Genomic DNA, 24,585 nt, shown 5'->3' on the forward strand with positions numbered 1-24,585 from the left:
AGGTGTTGAATGGAGTGGAGGTCTCTGCTCTTTGCAGTCACTCGAGTTCCTCCACACCAAACTCCTCAGCCCATGTCTGTATAGCGCTCGCTGTGTGCACAGGAGCGCAGTCATGTTGGAACTGGAAAGAGCCTTCTTCTCATTGTTACCACATAGTTGGAAGCTATAATTTCACTAGAAATAAGGGGCCTATCTTAAACCCTGAAAAGCAGCCGCAGATCATTATCCCTCCTCCACCAAATGTTACACTAGACACTATGAATTCCGGTAGGTAGTGCTCTTATGGCATCCGCCAAACCCAGATTCCTCTATCAGACTGGAGATAGTGAGACGTGATTCATCACTACAGAGAACACGTTGCTCCAGAGTCCAGTGACGACGTGCTTTACACCACTCCAGCCGATGCTTGGCATTGTGTATTGTGATCTTAGGATTGTGTGCAGTGACCATGGAAACCCATTTCATGAAGCTCTGGGTGCACAGTTCTGGTGCTGATGTCACTTCCAGAGGCCGTGTGGATCTGTGTATTGAGTGATTCGACAGGGGATAGGAGATTTTTACACACCACATGATTCAGCACTCAGTGATCCTGGTCCATGAGTTACGTTGTCTATTGCTTTGTGGCTAAGCTTTTGTTACTCCTAGACGCTTCCACTTTACAATATCAGCACTTACAGGTGACTGGGGCAGATCTAGTAGATAATAATAATAACACTTACAGATTACCAGGGAAGATCTAGCAGATAACAGTAGCACTTGCAGGTGACCGGGGCAGATAATAGCACTTACAGGTGACCAGAGCAGATCTAGCAGATAATAATAGCACTTACAGGTGACCAGGGCAGATCTAGCAGATGTTAATAATACTTACAGGTGACCAGAGCAGATCTAGCAGATAATAGCACTTACAGATGACTGGAGCAGATATAGCAGATAATAATAGCACTTACAGGTGACAGGAGCAGATCTAGCATATAATAATGACACTTACAGGTAGCCGAGGCAGATCTAGCAGATGATAATAGCACAGGTGACCAGGGCAGATCTAGTAGATAATAATAGCACTTACAGGTGACAGAACTAGCAGACCAAAACTTTCACAAACTGACTTGTAGCTTAGGTGGCATTATATGACAGTGCCACATTTAAACATAATCCAAAGATTTTATTTGGCCGACATCAAAAAGTTGCGACTTTTCGACCTGCGTGGATCGAAACGTCGCAAGTTTTTTGGTGTTGGAGGACTAAATCCCCTGGATTTCTTTACACCTGGCCGGATGCTGTCATGGCTTACTTCTCTTATATGGTTTAAAGTCCAAGAATGATTCCTGGACAAGTGACTGTGCATCCTATTTGAGTGTACTGCAAGTTTTTGTTTAGCTAGGGCCACATTTAAAGTCACTGAGCTCTTTAGTAGGACCCAGACTACTTGCAATGTTCGTCTATGGGGATTACATGGCTGTGTGCTTGATTTTATGTACCTGAATGCCATGGGTGTGGCTGAAATACCTAAACCTAATAATTAGGACATACTTTTGTCAATAATTCCACATAGTTTTGGCCATATAGTGTAATGTAGGTTCACCACCTAAGACGAACCTTCATTTGAAGCTCCTGTGTTGTGTTAGAGGGTGTTATAATAGGTTCTGCCACCAGGGGTCTCAGCATGCAGTAAACAATAAACAGTTATAATAATGTGGTCCGATCTCCTTTTAGGAGAAGAGCAGCTCCTTTAAGCTGTATTTAAGTGTTCGCACTTCTCTGCTTGTCAGCAGTTCACTGTTGCTGTTGGCTGAGGGCTGGGAGACATAAATCACATTGGCAATAATAAAAGATTGTTTTTTGGTGGGAAGCCAACAGTAGACAGACTCAGGATGTTACAAGGGAGAAAGGCGAGAGCTACAATATCCCTCATGTCTAGAATGGGGTAATGCTACTGGTGTGTTTGTACCTTGTGTTTCACCTCGCGCATCAATAAATAACACTTTTATAGACGTCAGATTACAGGGCGCAAAAATATCAGTTCTATCGATACCCGTAGGAGAGAAAGTTGCTGGCAGCCTCCGGACTAAATTATTCCTTCTTGTGTCGCTGACCATTTATACTTCCAGATAGGAAACCCAATCTGTTGGCTTGGTAGCAGGCAGGGGCAGGCTAAACATTTGGGCAGTGCCTAAGGGCCCACGGTCAGAGGCAGCCCACAGCTTCGGGGTCAGCTAGAGCGATAAATGCTCCTCAAATGCTTTTTACATTTTATTAACCCATATCAAGTGTATCATGGCTATAGTGGTTGGTAAGGGGCCCATTCCCTTTAATGCCCGAGGTCCCAGATCACTTTCAGTTCTCCCGACTGCAGGTGACGCTTTTTTATCAAGTAATATTGCCCGTCGGCTGCTTTCTGGAGAGGTCACAGAAGAGGCCGACTATTACTAATGCTTTCATTGTCCAGGAAATGACTTTCCCTCAGCAGGTTAGGCAGTTCTGACAACATCAATGCTAGATTCCTCCAGAATAGTTTTGTGCACCTTCCTGCAACTTTTTCTCAGTACAATATTATTTTAGTCTTCGTATTCTGGCCTTCTGACAGCCTTCAAGGCTTTTTCATGGCCCTGAGATTCTGAACTCTGATATGCTAAATGTCTTTCTTTCTACATCCCATCCATTTTCATATAATAAGTGGGGCTTACTAATAAATGATGAAAAAACTGTTGACATGGTATAAGCAGGGGTTAATTTACATCCGCATGTCATAGTGGAGGGTCCACTGCTCAGGATCCCCTCCTGTTAGCAAAAGTACAGACTCTCTACAAAGAACAGCACTCTCACACTGGAGGACTCAGTATGTCCGTGTATTACATGGGCACTCATTTATTTGAATGGGTGCCATGTAATACCACATTTATCCTGCAGTGGGAGCTCTTTTTAACTGTTATTACTGGGATTTTCAGATGCCAGATCGGTAGCAATCAGCTGATCACCGATGAATCCCTAATAAGGAAAAGGGTTGTCCAGATGGGATACCCTCTTTAAAGACCCCAACCAAGCCCTACCTCTTGACTTAACCCATAGACACATAAAGGGGTTGTCCGCTTTTGACACAATATTTTTGTTACTACTGCTGTGACCCCTAGTGATCAGTTGAAGTCTGGGGGGAACCCATAGAAACTGCTCAATTCGCTTAAAGTGCCATCAATGGAGAAATGTAGTACTACACAGTTCCCTATTAAAATTAATGGGCCAACCATGGAAAGCATGAGTGTGTCAGATCATCCAGAGAGAGGGATACTTTTTATTAGCCACTCTATGGCTAATAGAAGAGGGTCCTGAAGGAGGTCATACCCTAAGGGTATTTAAAATGGGTTTTCTTAACCAGACAACCCTTTTAAACAGGACATTTAAAGGACACAATTATGCCTACTACGGCAGTGTCTATAAGACACTCTCACGTAAAATAGTCCTGTGCTGGTTCCCTTATGAGATTGAGATTTTACAATAGCACTTCTTCTTCTTCTTTTCTTAAATAGTCTTTGAGGTAGTACCATATTTTTCACTAGCACGAGTACAACTCCCCGCATATGTCTGATTATACAACAATAGATGTTTCGAGGGAAAGCAGTCAGGAACGTTACTTCACTGTAGAAATATTGGACGTGAAGTAACTCCTTCGGTTTTGTTAGGTAAATTTGCCAAGACATTAGCTAAATCTTTCTAGTAGATCTCAGATGTACTGGAGATGTTCATTTTCTGCCAAAAGAAAACATCCCGGCAGTTTATCTTCACGTTAACGGCGTTCCTGCACAATTATAAGCCTAGAAGCTGAGAAATGATCATGTTTCCCTATAGTTCTCAGCAAGAGTAATTGAATACTGAATACGGCACTAAACGCTGGACCCTGACACTTTGTTAGCACTCTGACTATCGTCTAACAGCAGGGCAATTATTTGCTGAGTGGGATTTTTATAAATCCCTTGGCAGTACTATGCCCTGATAATTATGATGAAGTGCAATGGTCAGTGTTGATTCAGCAGTCCCTGATCTAACAAATATTTCATTCACGGCTCTCCTTCATGCCTTTACTTTTATGGTGATCACTCTACCTAGTTGCACTTTAAACTGTTGGATACATGGAAGAAATCTTATGTTATATATCAGTGAGGTTGCCAAGAAGAAGTAAATTATATCCTGAAAATAAGTACCACCATAAGAAAAACATGTTTGACTGGTGTATTGTACTTCATATTACATTTACAAAGTGTTGAGCTTGAAGGGGTTCTCCCACTAGGGATAACTTTTGCCAATATGCCCTATTAGGAAATATGGAAGTCTTTGAAGGTCTCCCCTCTATTAGCCTAAACGGAGATCTGCTGCATGAAAAAGCAGCTCCTGCTCTGGAGGACTAGGCGTGACCATATATTACAATAACTGCCGTGTAATACCACATTTTTCCTGCAGTGGCCGCTGCAGAAGAAATTAGTACCCACCAGCAGCTTCTCTGCCGATCACAATTGATCTCGAGGGGTTTCAGCTGCCAGACTGCCAGCGTTTACCTCATTTATAAAAGAGGTTTGTAGGTTTGTTTTAATGCTGCTCAAATGTAATAAATTACTGTGAAACCAACTTAAAAAAAATAACCTTTTTGAGGAGACCACCGATGATCTAGCCCGTTTTCGCTGTGACAGATTTTCTATTCCACTACATGCATGTATATTGGCAGTTTTGTTTTTTTGAGAGGACCTCACTGCAATTTTGGTCTCAACGAGGTTTCACTATGAAAAGTTAGGCAATTTAATATTTCCATGTAAGTTTCCATTTTTTTTTATAGAAAATTGTGCATCATTGTGATTGGTGCAACTTCCGAAATACATTTTATTAAAAATTATTTTTACTTTTTGAGATACAGCTGCTTTGTATCCTGTATGTAGAGCAGCTGTATCTTGCACTGAATCTTGTATCTGTCAGGTCAGCACCACTGACGGGTTCAGTATTAGCAGGTGTCTCTGAAATACAGGATCAAGCTGCTATTGATTAGATCTAAGTTCATAACTTAGATGTGATCGACTACAGGGGGACCCTGCGTGTCAGAAACTCACGCAGGACTCACTTTCACTGAACCCGTCAGTCCAGAGGACCTGACGGATTTAGGTCTTAGCGAACAATACAGCTACTCTTTATACAGGATACAAAGCAGTTGTATCTCAAAAAGTTGAAAGAATTTTTAATAAAATATGTTTAGAAAGTTGCACCTATCACAATGATGCACAATTTTATAAAACAAAAAACGATGACAACGGTGTACATAGTAGGGCTGGGCAATTATGACCTAAATAAAAATCATGATTAATTGAACTTGCAACCTCGATTACGATTATTGAACGATTATTTAGGCCACGCACCCTATTTGTTTGCTCTGCCATTGAACTCATAGTTATCCCCTGAGCCTGCTGTATACTACTGTATGTAATATACCCCCTAACACTGACCCCACACAGTATATTGCCCCCATAGTGCTCCCCACACAGTATAATGGCCCATGACTGCCCCCAAAACATTATAATGCCCCTATAACATCCTCCACACAGTATAATGCCCCCATAACTGACTTCCAGGCTGTATAATGCCCCTATAGCTGCCGTCACAGAGTATAATGCCACCATAACTGCACCCATAGCTGCACCCTACACAGTATAAAGTTACCCATAACTGCCCCCACGCTGTATAATGCCCCCACAGCTGCTCCCAATAGTGCCTGATAACAATAATAATATATATGATCACCTAACCTCGTTTCAATGACGAGTGGAAGAGATCCCTATGCTCCTCTGGTCTGTGCGGCACAGCGCACGCCTCCGGTGATACATAGTAAATGGTAGAGCAGGACCCCTGCTCTACTAATGGATTCAAATCTATCTGCGTCCTGAAGATGCAGATACAGTTTAAACCGGGAAAAAATAATTCATTAAACCGAAATTCACAAGATGACGTCGATTTGCACTGAATTTAGATTATTTTTCGATTAATTTCCTAGCCCTAGTGCATAGCCTTTCACAGTCATGTGACCAGTTTATTTATAGTCCCTGTTCATGATATGGCTTCTGTATCAGGGGAATGGGGCTATGTACTGTATATTTTTTCATAAATAGAAACTCTACCTGTACTCAAAAAGGACAACTGCTCCGGGAGGCAGTGAATCAGTAGTACACATATTTACATGAAACTTTGTAATATATATTATTATGGGAAAGTGACATCTTCATCACTACCTGCGAGCCCCCAGTAAAAAATGTGTCTTCAGTAACATAGTAACTGAAGACACAGAGGAGGGAGGAGGTAGGAGGAGGTGATGCTGCACTGCAAAAGACTCTTGCTGTGAGAGGGGACGGAGGAGCAACATCTGATTGGCCGGAGCACCAAGCACAGCTCTCGAGCTCCACCCCAGAAACAACCCACCCACTCGGCATACAGTTATTTATAAAAATAAAGTTGCAGAGGGGCATAAAAACCCCAAAATATACAGATTACATACAACATTTCTAGTTCTGCTACCTTTAATACACATCTACAGCTGCTTAAAGAGGACCTGTCACTAAGTCATATTAGTTGAACTGGTAATTTGAGTAGCGCGGTCTCCCTGATTTTAGTGCTGTTTTATTTTTATTTTGCTGGACCCCCCATTCCAGAGGTATGTGTTGGCTCCCTATATGCTAAATTTCTATAGTTAGCCGATGGGGAGGAGCTAGCTTCCCTGCCTCTAGTGCTGACCAATCAGCGTGAGGCAGCTTGAAGGTAGTTCACGCCCTTTTGGCTAACTACAGCAAATTAGCATAGAGGGAGCCAACACAACAGTGGGCCATATCTCTGGAATGGCGGGTCCAGAAAAAAAAAAAATAAGCTCTAGAATCAGGGAAACAGAGCTATTCAGGTCAGTAAACTTCTTCAACTTATATGACCTAGTGACAGGTGCTACTTAAGGAGACATGTGATACCCAGGAAAATTGCTGTTTATTTACTGTCATTGTACTGTTGCTTTAGTATGCAGGTTTTAATGTGCTTTATTCTGTAATCATGGTTGGTACTGAATTCACTTCCCTATATGACTCAGCAGAAACATAAATGGGCTGCTTCACCTTTAAGATGTATTCTCCAGAGAGAGGGGAGGGGTGTAGCTAGCTGGGGACTCAGGAAGAAACCTCACCCAGTGCAGTGTGTGGAGCAGCGCAGTGCAGAAGTGAGGAGAAAGTGTGCAGCAGCGTGCAGGCAGAGGAGAGCAGACAAGTCAGTGTCTGAAGTTGGATTCAGGGAGATGCTGCAGCAGACCTGTGGAACTGAGGAATTCTGTGAGAGGATCAGCAACAGCCATGTGGAAGTGAAAGGAGTGCAGGTCAGTGTGTGTTGCATGTGGCACAGAAGCCAGACAAGGAGCTTGGACACTACTGAGAGTGCCTAGAGCAAAGCAAGGAGCTTGCACACAGCCTAGAATCCCCAAGGGACACCATTCCTCTGTGATAGTGCAACTGGATTGGGACAGTCAGCAGCGCACCTTCCAGCACAGTATAGGGAAGAAAGAGGAGCAGAACTCACAGCACACTTGGAGGAATTACAGACAAATTCAGGGAGGTGAAGCAGGTACCACCATTTGCAATATCCTGTGATATGTTTATTCTACTTAACCCCTTCCCGACATTTGACGTACATGTACGTCATGGAAAGTACTGACTTCCCGCATCTTGCCGTACATGTACGTCAAACGTTTGGCACCGGCTCAGAAGCTGAGCCGGTCCCATCATCACCGGATCTCAGCTGTATCTTACAGCTGACATCCGACTGTAACGGCGGGGACCGAAATTAGCTTCGATCCCCGCCATTAACCCCTTAAGTGCAGCGCTCAAACGCGATCGCTGCACTTAAGGTGTTTGCAGCTCATCGGAACCCCAGTAATGAAATTGCCGGGGTTCCGGTGGCTGCAATGGCAACCGGAGGCCTAATACTGGCCTCCCGGTCTGCCTAGCACCGAAGCCGGTCAAGATCCGCCCGGCGGCGGAGCCTGATCGGCTTCCGTAGCTGCCGGCAAGATGGCGCCGGGTCAGGAGCTGATCCGGCGTCATCAGCGGTGGAAGTCAGCTGTACTGTACAGCTGACATCCACCTGTAACGGCAGGAACCGGAGCTAGCTCCGATCCCTGCCATTAACCCCTTCGATTCAGCAATCGAAAGCGATTGCTGCATCGTAGCGGTTACAAGCAGATCGCCAGCCCTGACAGGCAATCGGGACTGGCGACTGCTGTTATGGCAACAGGAGACACAATGGTCTCCTGCTCTGCCATTACGGAAGCCGATTTAGGCCCCGCCGGGAGGCGAAGCCTAAACGGCTTGCTGTCAGTGAATGACTGACAGATCTAATACATTGCACTACATAGGTAGTGCAATGTATTAGAAAAAAAAAATCTGACCGTTGGACCTTCAAGTCCCCTAGTGGGACTTGAGAAAAAGTGTAAAAAAAGTATAAAAAAGTGTAAAAAAAAGTGCAAAAAATAAAAGTTTGAAAACAATAAAAGTTTCAAGTAATCAAATAACACACAATCCCCCTTTTACTCTTATCAAGTCCTTTATTATTGAAAAATAATAATAAACCATATGTATTTGGTATCGCCACGACCGTAACGACCGGAGGTATCAAAATATTATATTATTTATTGCACGCGGTGAACAGCGTAAAAAAAACCCGTAAAAAACGTTACCAGAGTTTCTGTTTTTTAGTCACTTTGCCCTACAAATATTACAATAAAAAGTGATCAAAAAGTCGCACGTATCCAAAAATGGTACCTATAAAAACTATAGCTCGTCCCGCAAAAAACAAGCCCTCATACAACTCCGTCGACAAAAAAATTAAAACGTTATGGTTCTCACAACTTGGCGACAGAAAAAATACATTCTTTTTACAAAAGTAATTTTATTGTGCAAAAAGTTGTAAAACATAAAAAAGTTCTATAAATGAGGTATCGCCGGAATCGTACTGACCCGCAGAATAAAGTTAACATGTAGTTTATAATGCGTGGTGAACTCTGTATAAAAAAAAACCAAAAAAAGCTGTGCCAGAATTGCGTTTTTTGGTTTACCTGGCATCCCAAAAAATAGGATAAAAGGTGATCAAAAAGTCACATGTACCCCAAAATGGTACCAATAATAACTACAGCTCGTCCCGCAACAAACCAGCCCTCATACCGCTACGTCTATGAAAAATAAAATTAGTTATGGCTCCAATAAGTCAGGAAATAAAAAAATATGCAGTTGTGCCCGAGGAGAACATTTCTTCTGTTTCAAGAGGCGATTTATCAAGGACCTAAAATTAGGGAACCAGGAAGGGAGGGCCCAATCATATCCGATGGAAGCGACGGTGCCCGTATTATACCAGGATAATACTTTCCCAGCAAAATTCCCCAAACTACAAAGGCGCGGAGTGTGGACCAAAAGGGGGATAAGAAATGACACCATTTATCAGTGCGACACCGGCCTGTGCAGAAAGGATTGCTTCACAGCGTAACACACATCTATGGATTATTTTTATTTTTTTATACCACCTGACTATGCCCCTTATATACTCCGCCCCGCTTACATGTACCCCCACATTATAAAACACCAGCAATACTCAAACAAATATAGTACCAAGCAAAATCCGCTCTCCAAAAGCCAAATGGTGCTCCCTCGGCCCTGAACCCTACAGCGTGCCCAAACAGCAGTTTCCTTCAACATATATGGCACCGTCATACCCGTGAGAACCCTTTTAACAATTTTTGTGGTGTGTGTCTCCAGCGTCATAAGCTGGGCATGACATATTTGCCACTGAATGGCATATCTAGGGAAAAATATAAATTTTTAATTTGCACCATCCGCAGCGCATTCATTTATGGAAAAGACCTGTGGGGTGAAAATGCTCACTACACCCCTTAATAAATGCCTTGAGGGGTGCAGTTCCATAATGGGGTCACTTATCAGGGGTTTCTTTTTATTATTTCACATCTGAGCCTCTGCAGTTGTGAACCAATACTTTGTAAATCGCCAAATTAGGCCTCCACTCCGCATGGTACTCTTCACTTCTGAGCCCTGTCATATGTCCAGACAAAAGATTAGGGCCACATGTAGGGTGTTTCTAAAACCGGGAAACACCGCATAATAATTAGAGAGCTGTCTTGTTATGGTGGCACAAGCCGGGCACCACATATTGGCATATCTATGGAAAAAAATCCCATTTTCACTCTGCAACATTGAGCGCACACTAATTTCTACAAAACACCTGCAGGGTTAAAATGCTTACTACACCCCTTGGTAAATGCATTGAGGGGTGTAGTTTACAAAATGGGGTCACTTCTGGGGGGTTTCCACTGTTTTGGGCCCACAGGTGCCCAGAAACCAATCCAGCAACATCTGCACTCCAAATGGCGGTCCTTCCCTTCTGAGCCCTGCCGTTTGCCCAAACAGCAGTTTATGACCACATATGGGGTATTGCCGTACTCGGGAGAAATAGCTTTACAAATGTTGGGTTCTTTTTTTCCTTTATTTGTTGAGAAAATGAAAAAATTTGCGCTAAAGCTACGTCTTATTGAAGAAAAAGGACTGTTTTTATTTTCACTGCCTAATTCTAATAAATTCTATGAAACATCTGTGGGGTCAAAATGCTCACTACACCCCTAGATGCATTCTTCAAGAGGTGTAGTTTCCTAAATGGAGTCCCTTTTTGGGCGTTTTCATTGTTTTGTCCCCTCAGGGGCTTTGCAAATGTGACCTGGCCTCCGCAAATCATTCCTGCTAAATGTGATCTCAAAAAGTCAAATAGTGCTCTTTCCCTTCTAAGCCCTGCCGTGTGTCCAAACAGCCGTTTATTACTACATGGGGGGTATTGTTTTACTCGGGAGAAATTGCTTTACAAATTTTGTGGTGCTTTTTCTCCTTTAGTCCTTCTGGAAATGAGAAAAAATTAGCTAAACCTACATTTTCTTTGAAAAAATGTAGATTATTATTTTCAGGGCCTACTTCCAATAATTTCTGCAAAAAAACTGTGGTGTCAAATCGCTCACTATACCCCTAGATAATTTCCTCAATGGGTGTTGTTTCCAAAATGGGGTCACTTGTGAGGGGTTTCCACTGTTTTGTCCCCTCAGGGGCTTTGTAAATGTAACATGGCCTCCGCAAACCATTCCTGCTAAATTTGAGTTCCAAAAGCCAAATGGCGCTCTTTCCCTTCTCAGCCTCGCCGTGTGTCCAAACAGCCGTTTATTACCACATGTGGGGTACTGTTTTACTCGGGAGAAATTTCTTTACAAATTTTATGGTGATTTTTCTCCTTTAGTCCTTGTGGAAATGAAAAAAAATTAGCTAAACCTACATTTTATTTGAAAAAATGTAGATTTTCATTTTCACAGCCTACTTGCAAAAATTTCTGCAAAAAACCTGTGGGGTCAAAATGCTCACTATACCCCTAGATAATTTCCTCAAGGGGTATAGTTTCCAAAATGGGGTCACTTGTTTGGGGTTTTCACTGTTTTGTCCCCTCAGGGGCTTTGTAAATGTGACATGGCCTCCGCAAACCATTCCTGCTAAATGTGAACTCCAAAAGCCAAATGGCGCTCTTTCCCTTCTCAGCCACGCCGTGTCTCCAAACAACCGTTTATTACCACATGTGAGGTATTGTTTTACTCGGGAGAAATTGCTTTACAAATTTTGCGGTGCTTTTTCTCCTTTAGTCCTTGTGGAAATGAGAAAAAAAATCGCTAAACCTACATTTTCTTTGAAGAAATGTTGATTTTAATTTTCACGGCCTACTTCCAATAATTTCTGTAAAAAACCTGTGCGGTGAAAATGCTCACTACACCCCTAGATAATTTCCTTGAGGTGTCTAGTTTCCCAGATGGGGTCACTTTTGGGGGATTTTGACTGTTTTGGCACCGCAAGAGCCCTTCAAACCTGACATGGTGCCTAAAATATATTCTAACAAAAATAAGGCCCCAAAATCCACTAGGTGCTCCTTTGCTTCTGAGGCCGGTGTTTCAGTCCAGTAGCACGCTACGGCCACATGTGGGATATTTCCTAAAACTGCAAAAACTGGGCAACAAATATTGAGTTGCATTTCTCTGGTAAAACCTTCTGTGTTATAAAAAAAATTGTATTAAAAATGTATTTCTGCAGAAAAATATGAAATTTGTAAATTTCACCTCTACTTTGCTTTAATTCCTGTGAAATGTTTAAAGGGTTAAGACATTTTCTAAATGCTGTTTTGAATACTTTGAGGGGTGAAGTTTTTAAAATGGGGTGACTTTTTTGGGGTTTCTAATATATAAGGCCCTCAAAACCACTTCACAACTGAACTGGCCCCTGTAAAAATAGCCTTTTGAAATTTTCTTGAAAATGTGAGAAATTGCTGCTAAAGTTCTAAGCCTTGTGAGGTCATAGAAAAATAAAAGGATGTTCAAAAAACGATGCCAATCTAAAGTAGACATATGGGGGATGTTAATTAGCAACAATTTTGTGTATTATAACTGCCTGTCTTACAAGCAGATACATTTAAATTGAGAAAAATGCTAATTTTTGCAATTTTTCGCTAAATTTTGGTGTTTTTCACAATTAAATACTGAACATATCGAGCAAATTTTGCCAGTAACATAAAGTCCAATGTGTCACGAGAAAACAATCTCAGAATCGCTTGGATAGGTGAAAGCATTCCGGAGTTATTACCACATAAAGTGACACATGTCAGATTTGAAAAATGAGGCTCTGTCAGGAAGGTCAAAAGTGGCTAAAGAGGGAAGGGGTTAAAGACATTGCCTCTGTAACAAAAGTAACCACCAAGCATATTGTGCCCAGTAAAACTACTGTGAAAGTTTATTGAACCCTGTCTCCTGGAACATCCTTATTTTGGGGTACACCACATAACATCCCAGGGGATAGAGAACAGTGTATCCTACAAGCACCACTTATTTCACTGGTTCTACGGCCCGAGGCGCGGGAGAGAGAAAGTGCGCCACCGTGACCAAAGGGCGCGAATACCAACTTCAGCTCAGAGAGCCCCGCACACCGCGACTCGGCGCCCGCGTTACCACAGACATACTGTAGAATTTTTTTATTTTTTTGTAATAACAGGTACTCTTTTAGTACAAACGAATCTTGGCAGCAATTAAAACATGTCTGAAATTAACACCAATTGATGAACTAGTAAAGAAATTTAAAAAAAAAAGATGACAGGGAAGCTTTATAGCCTCCTCTACATTGCCGTCTGAGGGGTCGTCATTCCTTTTTACAGCTCGACGTGCCTTACTTCTTTATTCATGTTCCCAATTAAGAAAAAAATGACGGAAGTAACGACAGAAGATGAATGGTCAGAAATGTAGAGTGATTGAAAATATTAATGTATGGCTAAGGACGACTGGATAACAAATGATACGTTTACCAGTACGCTCGACCTGGCGCAATTAATACCACAGGTCATGCATGGCTTTCCGTGATGGAAAATGTGAGAATAGGGATTCTGGGAAAAAAAAGAAGGAAAAATATATATATCTAATGTGTAGCTCATTTTCTGACATGTCAGAATCATGGCCTTTAAAAAAAGCAGTACTTTCACACCTCATTTACCATATTCACTATAGGGCCAGCAGTCAACAGCAGGCCTCCACGCAGGAAGGTCAGCGAGAAGCTATTAGCAGGAGTTCCCTCCTGAGATTTCCTGCTACTTATTGAGCTTGAGGTTAGCATGACAGTACGCCGAATAACTGGGCTGTAGGTTTCTTAACAGTTAGCCAAGATTTCCCCATAGTGTTTGTCACTTCAGAAAATTGCAGGAGAAAATGAAGTCCCAGACAGCCCGTCTCAGTAGCCGGCCTCATAAGTTGTTTTAAAAGAAGAAGAATGTGTCGGGCCTGAAAAATATGCCACAATCCCACAGGATTACTGTCAAAAGAAAATAATAGAGATGACAGATACAGGGAAGTTCTCGCAGTACTTTTTTTCCCCCAAAAAAATATAAAATAAAAATTGCAAATATCTATGTAATAGGTGTAAATTTTTTAAATTATTGAAATACATATTTTTTGTTTTATAATATTAGAATCGATCGCTAAATCCAGTAAAAATAATTAAAGAGGATTTAAGGGTAGGGACACACGGAGCGTATACACTGCGGATTGTCCAGAACGGATTTCATTTTGGGAAAATCCACAGCGAAATACAGCAGCAGCGGAGTCGATGAGATTTGAACAAATCTCATCCATACACAGCGGCAAGGTAAAACCCGCAACAAATAGGAAGATGTCGCTATTTTTGCGGGGGAAAAGATGCAATTCTGCCACAAAAAACGCAAATTAGAAAAGAAAAAAGCTTTTTTTGGATTAAAAATAATAAAAAGGAAAAAGTTCATACTTAACCCCGGCCGTTGTCTGTTCTGAGTGCAGCCTGGCCTCCTGGGATGATGTTTCATCTCATTTGACTGTTGCAGCCAATCAAAGGCCGGGATGTACTCAGAGCAGAGGGACATGTCGCTAGGACAACGTGGTAAGTTTGAACTTTTTTTTCCCTAGCAGTATTTCCACAGCGGGGATTCCGCCCGAAGAACTGCACCACAATTTGGTGTGGTTTTTCGGGAGGAATTCCCTGCGGCTTCCAGGACGGATACGCTGTGTACATTTACACAGCGTATCCGCCCTGTGTATACTTACCCTAAATATTAGATTGCTGAGGACTCCACTGATACCAGTACAGAGGTCTTTAGTTTCTCATTACTCATGGCGTGGCTGTTTTTGTACATACAAACTCCTCCTTAATACTCTTATGCTGATGAGAAGGAACCGTGGAGGCGGGACTCCTGTACAAGTGATCGCTGGAGGTCGCAGTGGTGGCGTCTCCAGCTTTTTTCATTTATCACCTATCCTGTGACAACCCCCTTTAAGACAGCTTCCTTCAACAAGCACAATTGGGGCCCCAGTGTCAACCTTGAGTTACAAACAGGTCTATAGGTTTACTGCATAAATACCTACTTGTAGCATTATGTCATAAATTTAGAATACATAAATATGTTGGTTTTGTAGACGGATGGACACAACTTACCGGAGTTCTGATAACGTGGAAGGTCCAGGAGGAATCAAGGTGGAAAATAAAATACAATTTAACTTTTTTTTTAATTAGAGAAATTCCCTAACTGGTTCTCTCCTCTCAGTCTTCTGCTTCTGGTCTTGTGAAATTTCACATTATCTTGCATTGCCGGATTGTCAGACTTTCTTACATGTTCTTATACCGTATTCAAGGAATTTCACTCTATGTTTTTAACAACTCTTAATTTTTGCATATTTCATCGATACAAAAATCTTTGTAATATCTACATTTTATCCTTTTGCTCCATTGGAGTTACTGTGGACATATTTTATGCTTTTGTATTATATTTTCTTAAGCTATTTGTATGTTATCTTTAAGATCGCAGGTGTGTTTAATTCACCATATAAACAATATCCAGATGAAATGGAGTTCCGGATAAAAAGAACAAGACCGTTGAGTCATCGAGAGCCTCCAAAGAAAGACTACGATGGAGGCTTTGTGGATTGGTCAGATTGTAGACATCCTTATTCATTCCCAACGACCCAACCTCTTCCTCCAATTGGCAAAAAGAAACCCCAGGTATGCATTTAGTATGTGGTAAGCATCTAACGCTATTGACTGTATTGCCTTCAGTCTAATGCCATCTTTAGGACAAGATATCGGCAAATTTGTCAACCTCATGTCAAACTTTTTTAAAGGTGTTGCCTCAACAAGACAGACCATCTCCATATGCCCTGTACCGGTATATGGATGTCAGTTTGGGGGGTTTACCACACGGGACCCCCTCTTTTAGGCAGAGCCTAATAGGTTCCTGCTGTGGTGGACTCTCACCACCCATGTATTACATGGTCATCCATCCATTTGAATAGCATCCATATAATACTATATTTACTTTGTAGCGGTCACTGCAGGAGATCTATGTGACTGACCTCCACTTTCCCCAGCTATGTCCAGTGTTGGACTGGGATTCCTGGGGCCCACCAGTGGAGATGATCCTGAGGGCCCACCCTTCATCTATAAAGAACATGTACACGTCGACTTTTAATTACATCATATCTTTGTTGATATCATTGTACACACAGGACATATCGTCAATAAGGTCTAATAAGTTTTCTATGAATCATCCCATATAAGATAGTCCCAGGTGGTAAGTGATCGGGTCAAACATCAGCTCCAAAAATGATTGTCTTCTGCTGGATTGTTGGGGACCATTATTAAGTCAGAACCAGGGCCCACCGGGGATCTCCTGCTACCCTAGTGGGCCAATCTGCGTCTATGTCAGGTAATGCCCGGATTTATTATGAGCCGGGGTTATCATGTTGAGGCAACCCCTTTGAACAGGGTTCCGTTATAACCCTTTATATAATAAACATTTACAATAAATGGGGCAGTATTATAGTCGATAGTGTTGGTGTCGTAAAATGCTTCTCTTATCTGGTCAGGACAAAGGGGTAAATGGGCTTTAAAGACTGACAACCATTTTTCGGATTCCCTTTTATTTATTTGATATATTTATAAAATAGGGAACATACAACTTCCACTGCCTCAGACCGACATTGGCTGTACATTAACCCCTTTACTATTTAGGCATTGTATGAACTTATTATTTGGGCATTGAATGGCAGTTTTGTGTTGGAAATGTATTGCAGTGTTAGGACATAGTATTATTTTGATACTGTATGGCAGTATTATTTAGGTATTGTTTGGTGGTATTATTTGGGCACTATATGTCATTATTGTGTTGGCATTGTATGGATGTATTATTTGGCATTATATGGCAGTATTCAGATATGGTAAATATTTTGGGTACAACGGTCTAAAATGGTGAGTGGGGGGGCTTACATTGCTTGTTGGCCAGGTCCCCATTTTCTATAAAGCCCTTCTTATACTAATGTACTCCTCTCTGTACAGTTGAATAGTATAACCCAAGGATGAATCTTATGTAGTGCATCAATAGGCTAACTCGATGTATCTAAACATGGTGTCAGACATGGAGTTGGTCACATGTGACCCCGGCACAAGTCAATACATAGGACACAACTATGGACTCAATGGATCAAGTCCGATGTCATCTAGTCCTGATGCTAACTGAATGACAGAGGTCACCATGTTTAGTTATCCCATGGGTGCATTACACGGGACTGATCCATGGGCTATACAATTCGACAGCATAGAGACTACTACTATTACTACTTCTACTATGACTACTACTATTACTACTACCACTACTACTATTACTACTTCTACTACTACTACTACTACTACTACTACTACTAATACCACTACTACTACTACTACTTCTACTACTACTATTATTACTACTTCTACTATGACTACTACTATTACCACTACTACTACTACTACTACTACTACTACTACTACTACTACTGCTACTACTACTATTACTACTACTACTACTACTACCATCACTACTACTACTCTAATAAAAGAATTGCATGTGAGCATGATAAAAAAATAATGTATATCAGAAAACTATATTTTGATGTGACATTTCCAATTTTTTTAGTGGTTGCAAAGCTTTGGAATGTGTCTCATTATAAGTCATACCGATAAATACTTTATATGCACCCCCACCAGCGTCAGAACCATTTAATATCAAATTGTATTTTACTAGATAGAAGTTGGAATAAAAAAATATCCATTAACGACCCTCAAACGTAACAACCTTTCCGTCCATCTGTGAGAAGTACTCAAAGATACTTATTTGCCATTTGTGTTATTTACGGTCTATAACTTTTATGGTAACTGGTTCCTATTATTGGTTTCTATTAATGTAAAACATAAGTGAGCAGAAATGAGGCGTGAATCATTCGTTTCTCTTAGTCTTCACTTCTAGTCCAGCTGTAACTGGTTACTGAGAAGCTATTATATAGTATATAGCAGTGAAGACAAGTTCTCTATGGCACTCAGCATTTTTAGAGGGTAGTCACTAATTGACGGAATTTAATCAGGGGCAAAAATCATAGAACCCCATAGAAAATTTGGTGTACTATATATATATATATATATATATATATATATATAATGTGTCTATGCCCAATCATCGGAAATTTTACCATGGATACATACAGCGAATTCGAGCAGGTCTACTTTACGGAATACTTACACATGAACAGAATTGATACGTTGAAAATTTGGTGCTGATTTTATAATATATATTTATATAGAGCTCCCGTTTTCTGAGACAGAGCTCCAAATTCTCTACTTCCCTTCATACAGTGTTAAATATTAAATTCTGGATGTCTGCATCTGCATTTAGGGAAAGATTACTGCAGACTTATATAGCAAACATTGAATTCAAAGAAAGCTGTCTTAGGCTACGATCATACGTAGCGGAATGACTGTGAATTTGCCATCTGGATTTGCGGAATACAGTGGCAGCAAAGTGGATGAGATTATAACAAACCTCATTCACACGCTGTGGAAAATTTCTGCGCAGAAATTGACCTGTGGTACAGAATTTTAAATCCTCAGCAGGCCAATTTCTGCGGCGGAATGGTGGGAGATTTGTTGCGGATTTTCTCCATTGAGTTCAATGGGGCAGCCAAATCCGCATCAAATGCCAATTGTTGCGGATTTTGCTGCAGATTACCCAAGGATCCGCAGCAAAATCTGCAACTCCCCAACCCCCCCCCCCCCCCCCCAAAAAAAAACAAACACTATTTTCTCAGTTTAAAATAAAACTGTGAAAATATTCCCATGCCTTGTCTCTGTACGGCCGGCCTTCTATGATGATGTTTTTTCCATGTTACCGCCGCATCCAGTAACATCCTGCAGCGGTCACATCTGACGAAACGTCACAGGAGGCCCGGAGTCCACAAGCAGAGCATCAGCTAGCACTTTGTCTGGGGACTCCGCCGCTGTGGATGCTCCTGACGTCACTGTCCATATATGCACAGTGACTTCAAGAGATCCCCAGGGCCTGAGTTCCCAAGCAGAGTATAGTGGATAGTGACGTCAGGAGCTTCCACAGCGCCAAAGTCCTTTGGTAGAGCGGCTGTGCAGAAATCTCCAGCGACATAACTGTCCGTATATGGACAGTTATGTTACCGGAGCTTCCCGACGTATACGTTCAACATGTGACGGTGCCAGTGTCCATCTGTCACCCATAGGCTCCCATGTTAAAAACAAAGGTATACCGTGCGGTACACTTTTTTGCAGGATCCCTCAGGATGGAATAGCATAGTCTACTACAATATTCCATCCTTTATAAAAGGTGTACCGATGTATATCGGCCTGATGGAGACCAAAAGGACACTCTTCTGGCCTTCGTCTGGCTAATTGAGCCCTATGGACACGTTTATCATGAGCTTTCCCGACGTACACGATTAACGTAGTTTATAAATGCAATGTGAAGTGGGTCTAAGGGTCAGATTTTTATTTAATAAGTCTTTTTTTATTTTTTTATTATTTAAAGCATAAATTTCATTAAGAAATCGGTGCAGTAATTACAATATATAAATGAAGAACCGTTAGACCTGAGAAGTAAATAAATTGAATCAACACTTTAAATAAAATTTAAATATTCCTTATATGTAACTTTTTTTAAAAATGAATTCCATAAAATACATGGTTCCCCTATTTGGTTGTTTCATTCATAGCTTTCCTAAAAAATAAAATCTGCCCAGGTATTTTTGAGATCTATTGAATAGTACTGTGGAAGCTACTCTGTGTTAGGCTGTGTTCACATCAGCGTTGTCTTTCCGTTGAGGGGTTCCTTCAGAGGTTTAAACCTCCGACGGAACCCCTCAACAGAAAGACAACACTGATGTGTAGAGGCCCTAATATGGTGACAACCACTCCCTTCTGTTGTCACAGCCCCGCCCCTCTTGCTTACATTTTTTGAATAATAATATTACAATTTGTTTATTGTCCTGACCTGTAATATATGCACAATTAAAGCATAACATGTTTCTCAAGGGATCGGTTAGAACACCCGATTGGAGCACGGAAGAATTGTTCCTTTTATATGTTATCAAACTACAACAAAATCATTATTCGGTTTCTATTAACTTTATAGTATGTTGGTAATGGGAATATCCAATTCTATAATCCTCCTTTACCCATAGGGTCCATTCCGTGATCCAGCTGAAGTACTTCAACAACGTTATAAGCCTTTGGAGCCAACCCTAAGAGTGGCAACATCATTCAATTCCCTGGAAGAGGCCCGAGAAGAACTGAAGAGACAAGAATGGAGGAAGGGTTTCCAAGAAGACAGGTAAATAAAGGAGATTTCTATGTTAGAATTTTTTATTTTATTTAGGTTTTTAGAAAAGAATAGTCCAACTTCTGTCTGCCATCTTGATTCTAGAAATCACGGTACGCAGGCAGCATCTCTGGTAAATATATGTCCCACGTTGCCTTGACCAGGCATCACATAGGAGGGTGTTGATAATATCTTTCAGAAGCTAAAGTAATATATGCAGGAGAGGCTGCAGATTGTGCCTGTGCAGCAGCATGCACTTCACAGGCATTGTCCAAACTTCAGCTCACTGCAGAGAGGAACCTAGGTGATTGGTTGTCAGTAGTCTTACATCATTTACAGGAAACGGTCTGGAGGAGTGACAACAGCAGAATTCAATGGTCTAAGAAGGTTTGAAGTTGTCACAGAGTACATTCCTGGATTGTTGTTATGCAATGGCCCGGGCACATTCTGCCTAATTAAATGTGAGAAGTCATATAAGAAGCCATGTGCCCCCCCCCCCCCCCCCCCTCCAGAGTTTCCCTTTAAATAGGCTGGCCCTATAGTACAGAGCAGTAATCCCACCCTTCCAATGGAAGAACCCCTACCACATCCCTACTGTAAAAGTGACAGCTTTTTGTATTGTTGGCTTCTGGGGAACCCCTAACCAGTTCCAAGGAACCCTGGTTGGGGACCACTAGTTATGAAGAAAGGACAGTTTTACTCCAGTCCGGAGTGCTTTTATGCACTGTATTAACCACGCATTAACAGGGCTGATTTATTTTCTGGATACCAATATTTGCTATACATTTCTTAAATAATTACTTGTACTGGCCCTGAGTCACAGCCTTTATTATACTCCAGAGCTGCATTCACAATTCTGCTTAGCTTAAATCTCCCAGCATTCCTTGCTACCTCAATGTCTACACAGAGCTTGCTCTGGTGATTTGCATTCTAGGAAGTGTAGTCGTTACACCAGGTACAGTAATCAGATGTAGTAAAAATAACTGCACATCTCTCCGTGCATAATAAGAGCTTAGGCCCTGCGTCGGGGCATCCCATTGTTCTTCTCCATCAGAGAAGAAGATCAAGGCAATGACGGACGCAACGGTTTAGTTGAAACACGGACACCACCGGCGCCCGTCGGAACCCATTGCCTTTAATGTGTTCCGTCGGCTTTCCGTCAGGGTGCTGCGCTATTGTTTCCAGTAATCTCTGTCGGATCTGCAACGGAGGCCCCTAACGGAGCCTCCAACGCAGGTGTGAACAGACCCTAAGCTGTTAGAGATGCTTATAACATTAGACACTTTATGTCCGGACACCTTTATAATCGTAAAAATGTAATACATATATGACCGCCCAAATTTTTTCCTATATCTCTACTGGTGCTAATTTCTTTATCTGAATTTGTGGGAAGCACGGGTCACCATGTAATTGTCTTGACATTTATTAATTCTGTACAGAATACTTACATACAAGGCAGTTACTACAGTACATGCGCTCAATCAGTTTTGATGAGGACGCACATTATTCACTGAGGCATTAGGTACCACATACCTCATTATTGCCATTTGGTCCTAGTGCATTGATATTCTGCATATTTATTCAGCACCTGAAGTATGTGCCACCAGTAGGTCAAGGCCTTTTATTTGTGTCTTCTCCAGCCCGTGTAATTACGAGCCTTGCATGAAACATTTAATAATCAAAAGAGCCTTTTTAAGTTATAATAGTAAATGAGCTAACCCCATTAATACAGAATACTCTATAGCAAGCAGTAAAATGAGAGATAGTCAATGAGCAAATCATATTTTACAAATGAGCGCCCTGGGGCACGGTTAAAGATGATTACCCGCTTTTGATCCACAATTCCTCTGTCTTTTGCAGTTAATTTCCACGGGATATTTACAAAGCTGCGCCTTCATTTATTTTTTTTTCAGCTTAATTTTTCTAATGATCCTATGTTTTTTTAATAACACTGGGGATGAAGATATTAAGACTTTGTATAATTAACAAGTTCTAACTTCTTCTGAGGTTCCTTGACTTTTTCTTTTATTCATAATAAGAGGTCATTATATTTTCATCTATTAAACAGGAATGATCGTATTTCACTCTGTGACAGCTTGTGTATTAGGGAATATGCTGCGGGTTATAGAGTGACAACCTCAATATTTTGTATATTATCTCATATATAACTGCTGGCGATGCTTTTTTAGGAATGTTGGGGGGCTCCGTTTGTCCCTCTTTACAGCAAATGCAAATATGAGAGAAGTACAAGGTGGCTCCTATATAAGTGGGACAAGACTGCAACAGACTGAGGATAGGTCCGTCCTCACCCACATAACGATATACCCGTAAAAATACAAGGCTTGATGTTAGCATGGCTTCAATCCCCCCTTTATGAAGTACCCATACAACACAAACCCAACGCCTTCTCAAGATTATGTATTAATCCGAAACGTCACCTTTGTCATAGGGCCCGTGGATAGTAAAACTGTCGTGGGCCCTGCAGAGCATAGTGTGAACACAAGTTGTCACCAAGGGATTTTAGGTAGGCCTAAATTGCGGAGCGGAGTCTAAGGGAGCACCTGATCTTTTACCCCTATACAGGGATCTGGACTTCTCTGCACGGGAACCCCAGATCGCTACTCCTACCGTAGTCTCCCTTGGAGAAGGCCAACGTAAACAGACGTAACACAAAATCAATAAACAGTATGCAGAGTCAGATATATTAAGAGCAGGACAGGTGGCAAACGGGCACTGACGGTCGTTCGAACATAAGGTCAGCGCAGGCGGCAATAGTTCGTCACGAGTCGCTAGCAAGGGGTCAGGGCAGGCCGCAAGCAAATATAGCCAAAAAGTACAGGCAAAGGTCAATCACAGGAAATCTAAAAAGGGAAACTTTAGACAAGCTAGGAAGAACCTGGTATCTCAGGCAACGTCTTCAAGAAAGGGAGGACCCTTTACACTTATGGAAAGCTGTATGGATAATTTGGCGCACGCTGGCTCTTTAAGGTAGAGAGAGTCAGTGCACGTGCGAACTCAGATCTACAGCAGAACGTCGGTGGCGTGGGAGGCCTTAAAAAGCTGACATCAGGGAGGAGGAGCGGCGCCGGCTAGAAGGAGGAAGACGCCGGGACCGGGTAAGTATAGGATGGTGGCAGGGAGCGGCGACCGTTACATATTTGTGTTGTAGAGGGAACTTAATAAAGATAGATTGAAGAAATCCTGACATCAAACTTTGTATTTTTCAGGATTTTGTCCCTTAATCATAAGCCCTGGTGATCGCCAGGGCCGACAATTTTATTGGACAGCTCTAGGCCTATCAAAGGCCCCAGGGCTGTCCTGTGTAAGCCCCTATTAGGGCATACCTGAATTATACCCTAAAACCTGCTCGTGCATTTTACACGTACAGACAGTAATGCATTGTATAGATATTCCAATGCATTATAATTAAAAAATAAAATGTAAAAGTTTCCTTGTGGGACACAAAGAAAATTAAATAAGGTTTAATAAAATAATTAGTTAAAAACACACACACAAAAAAAGAAAAGATTATCTTTAATAAAAACTGTTTTAATTAAATACAAGTCATAAAAATTGAATCTATAGTCAGAAAATTATTTTATGGTAAAAACATTTTTTATTTATTATTACTCTCATGAGATTCTATTTAGATTTTCAATGAAATCTGCAGGGCTATGTTTCCATGCTTCCTGCATGCACTCCCTTAAAGTTCACTCTTAGAAATTGAGTGTTAACTCAAACCAATTGTCACGATCCGTGGGTATGTGGACCCACTAGGCCACACTGCCGTAGCGGAGTAGCAGCTGGCCAAAAACAACAGTCCAAGTAAAAGAGTACCTTCAATAGTCCAGACAGTAATGGAGGCTCGGCACAGATGAACTTGCAGACACCGGATGTGGGATACAGGTAGCAGGGCACGGGAACAGGATAACACTAAGGGACCATTTGCTAAGACCAACATGGGTAAACACAACGATGCTCAGGCAAGAAATAAAGGGGCAGGGTCCTTTTTATAGTCCAGGGTGATCATGGGCTAATTAATGATTATTTTCATAATACAGGACACAGCAGAACAGAGTGGAAGTGAGCGCTGGCGTCCCAGATCCATGGCTGCGGCTGTCGGGGGGTGAGTAATCCCGACAGATCGCGGCCGTGGATGCTACACCAATATGCCATTTTTTGTTATAATTCATACAAAAAAAGCATCACAGCAAAACCGAAAAATTCCAGTTTCTCTCTAAAAAGACATACCGTAGTTAGGAAACTTCTCTAAATTTCTGGTTTACA

The 24,585-nt window shown here is 41.6% G+C and overlaps 1 protein-coding gene across 2 annotated transcripts in view; it reads left to right on the forward strand.

Moving 5' to 3' along the window:
* Positions 1–24,585, forward strand: part of SPATA17 (spermatogenesis associated 17) — a 188,244-nt gene that overhangs the window by 116,709 nt on the left and 46,950 nt on the right. For both annotated transcript variants that reach the window (XR_012883284.1, XM_075863344.1), the window contains exons 7-8: positions 15,450–15,650; positions 20,162–20,310. Coding sequence is in view for 1 of the 2 variants with exons in the window: in XM_075863344.1 (XP_075719459.1) it covers positions 15,450–15,650; positions 20,162–20,310 (350 nt within the window). In the remaining variant the exon portion in view is untranslated. The remainder of the gene's footprint in view (positions 1–15,449; positions 15,651–20,161; positions 20,311–24,585) is intronic.

Source organism: Rhinoderma darwinii, chromosome 4, assembly GCF_050947455.1.
Source record: "Rhinoderma darwinii isolate aRhiDar2 chromosome 4, aRhiDar2.hap1, whole genome shotgun sequence".
Lineage (NCBI taxonomy): Eukaryota > Metazoa > Chordata > Amphibia > Anura > Rhinodermatidae > Rhinoderma > Rhinoderma darwinii.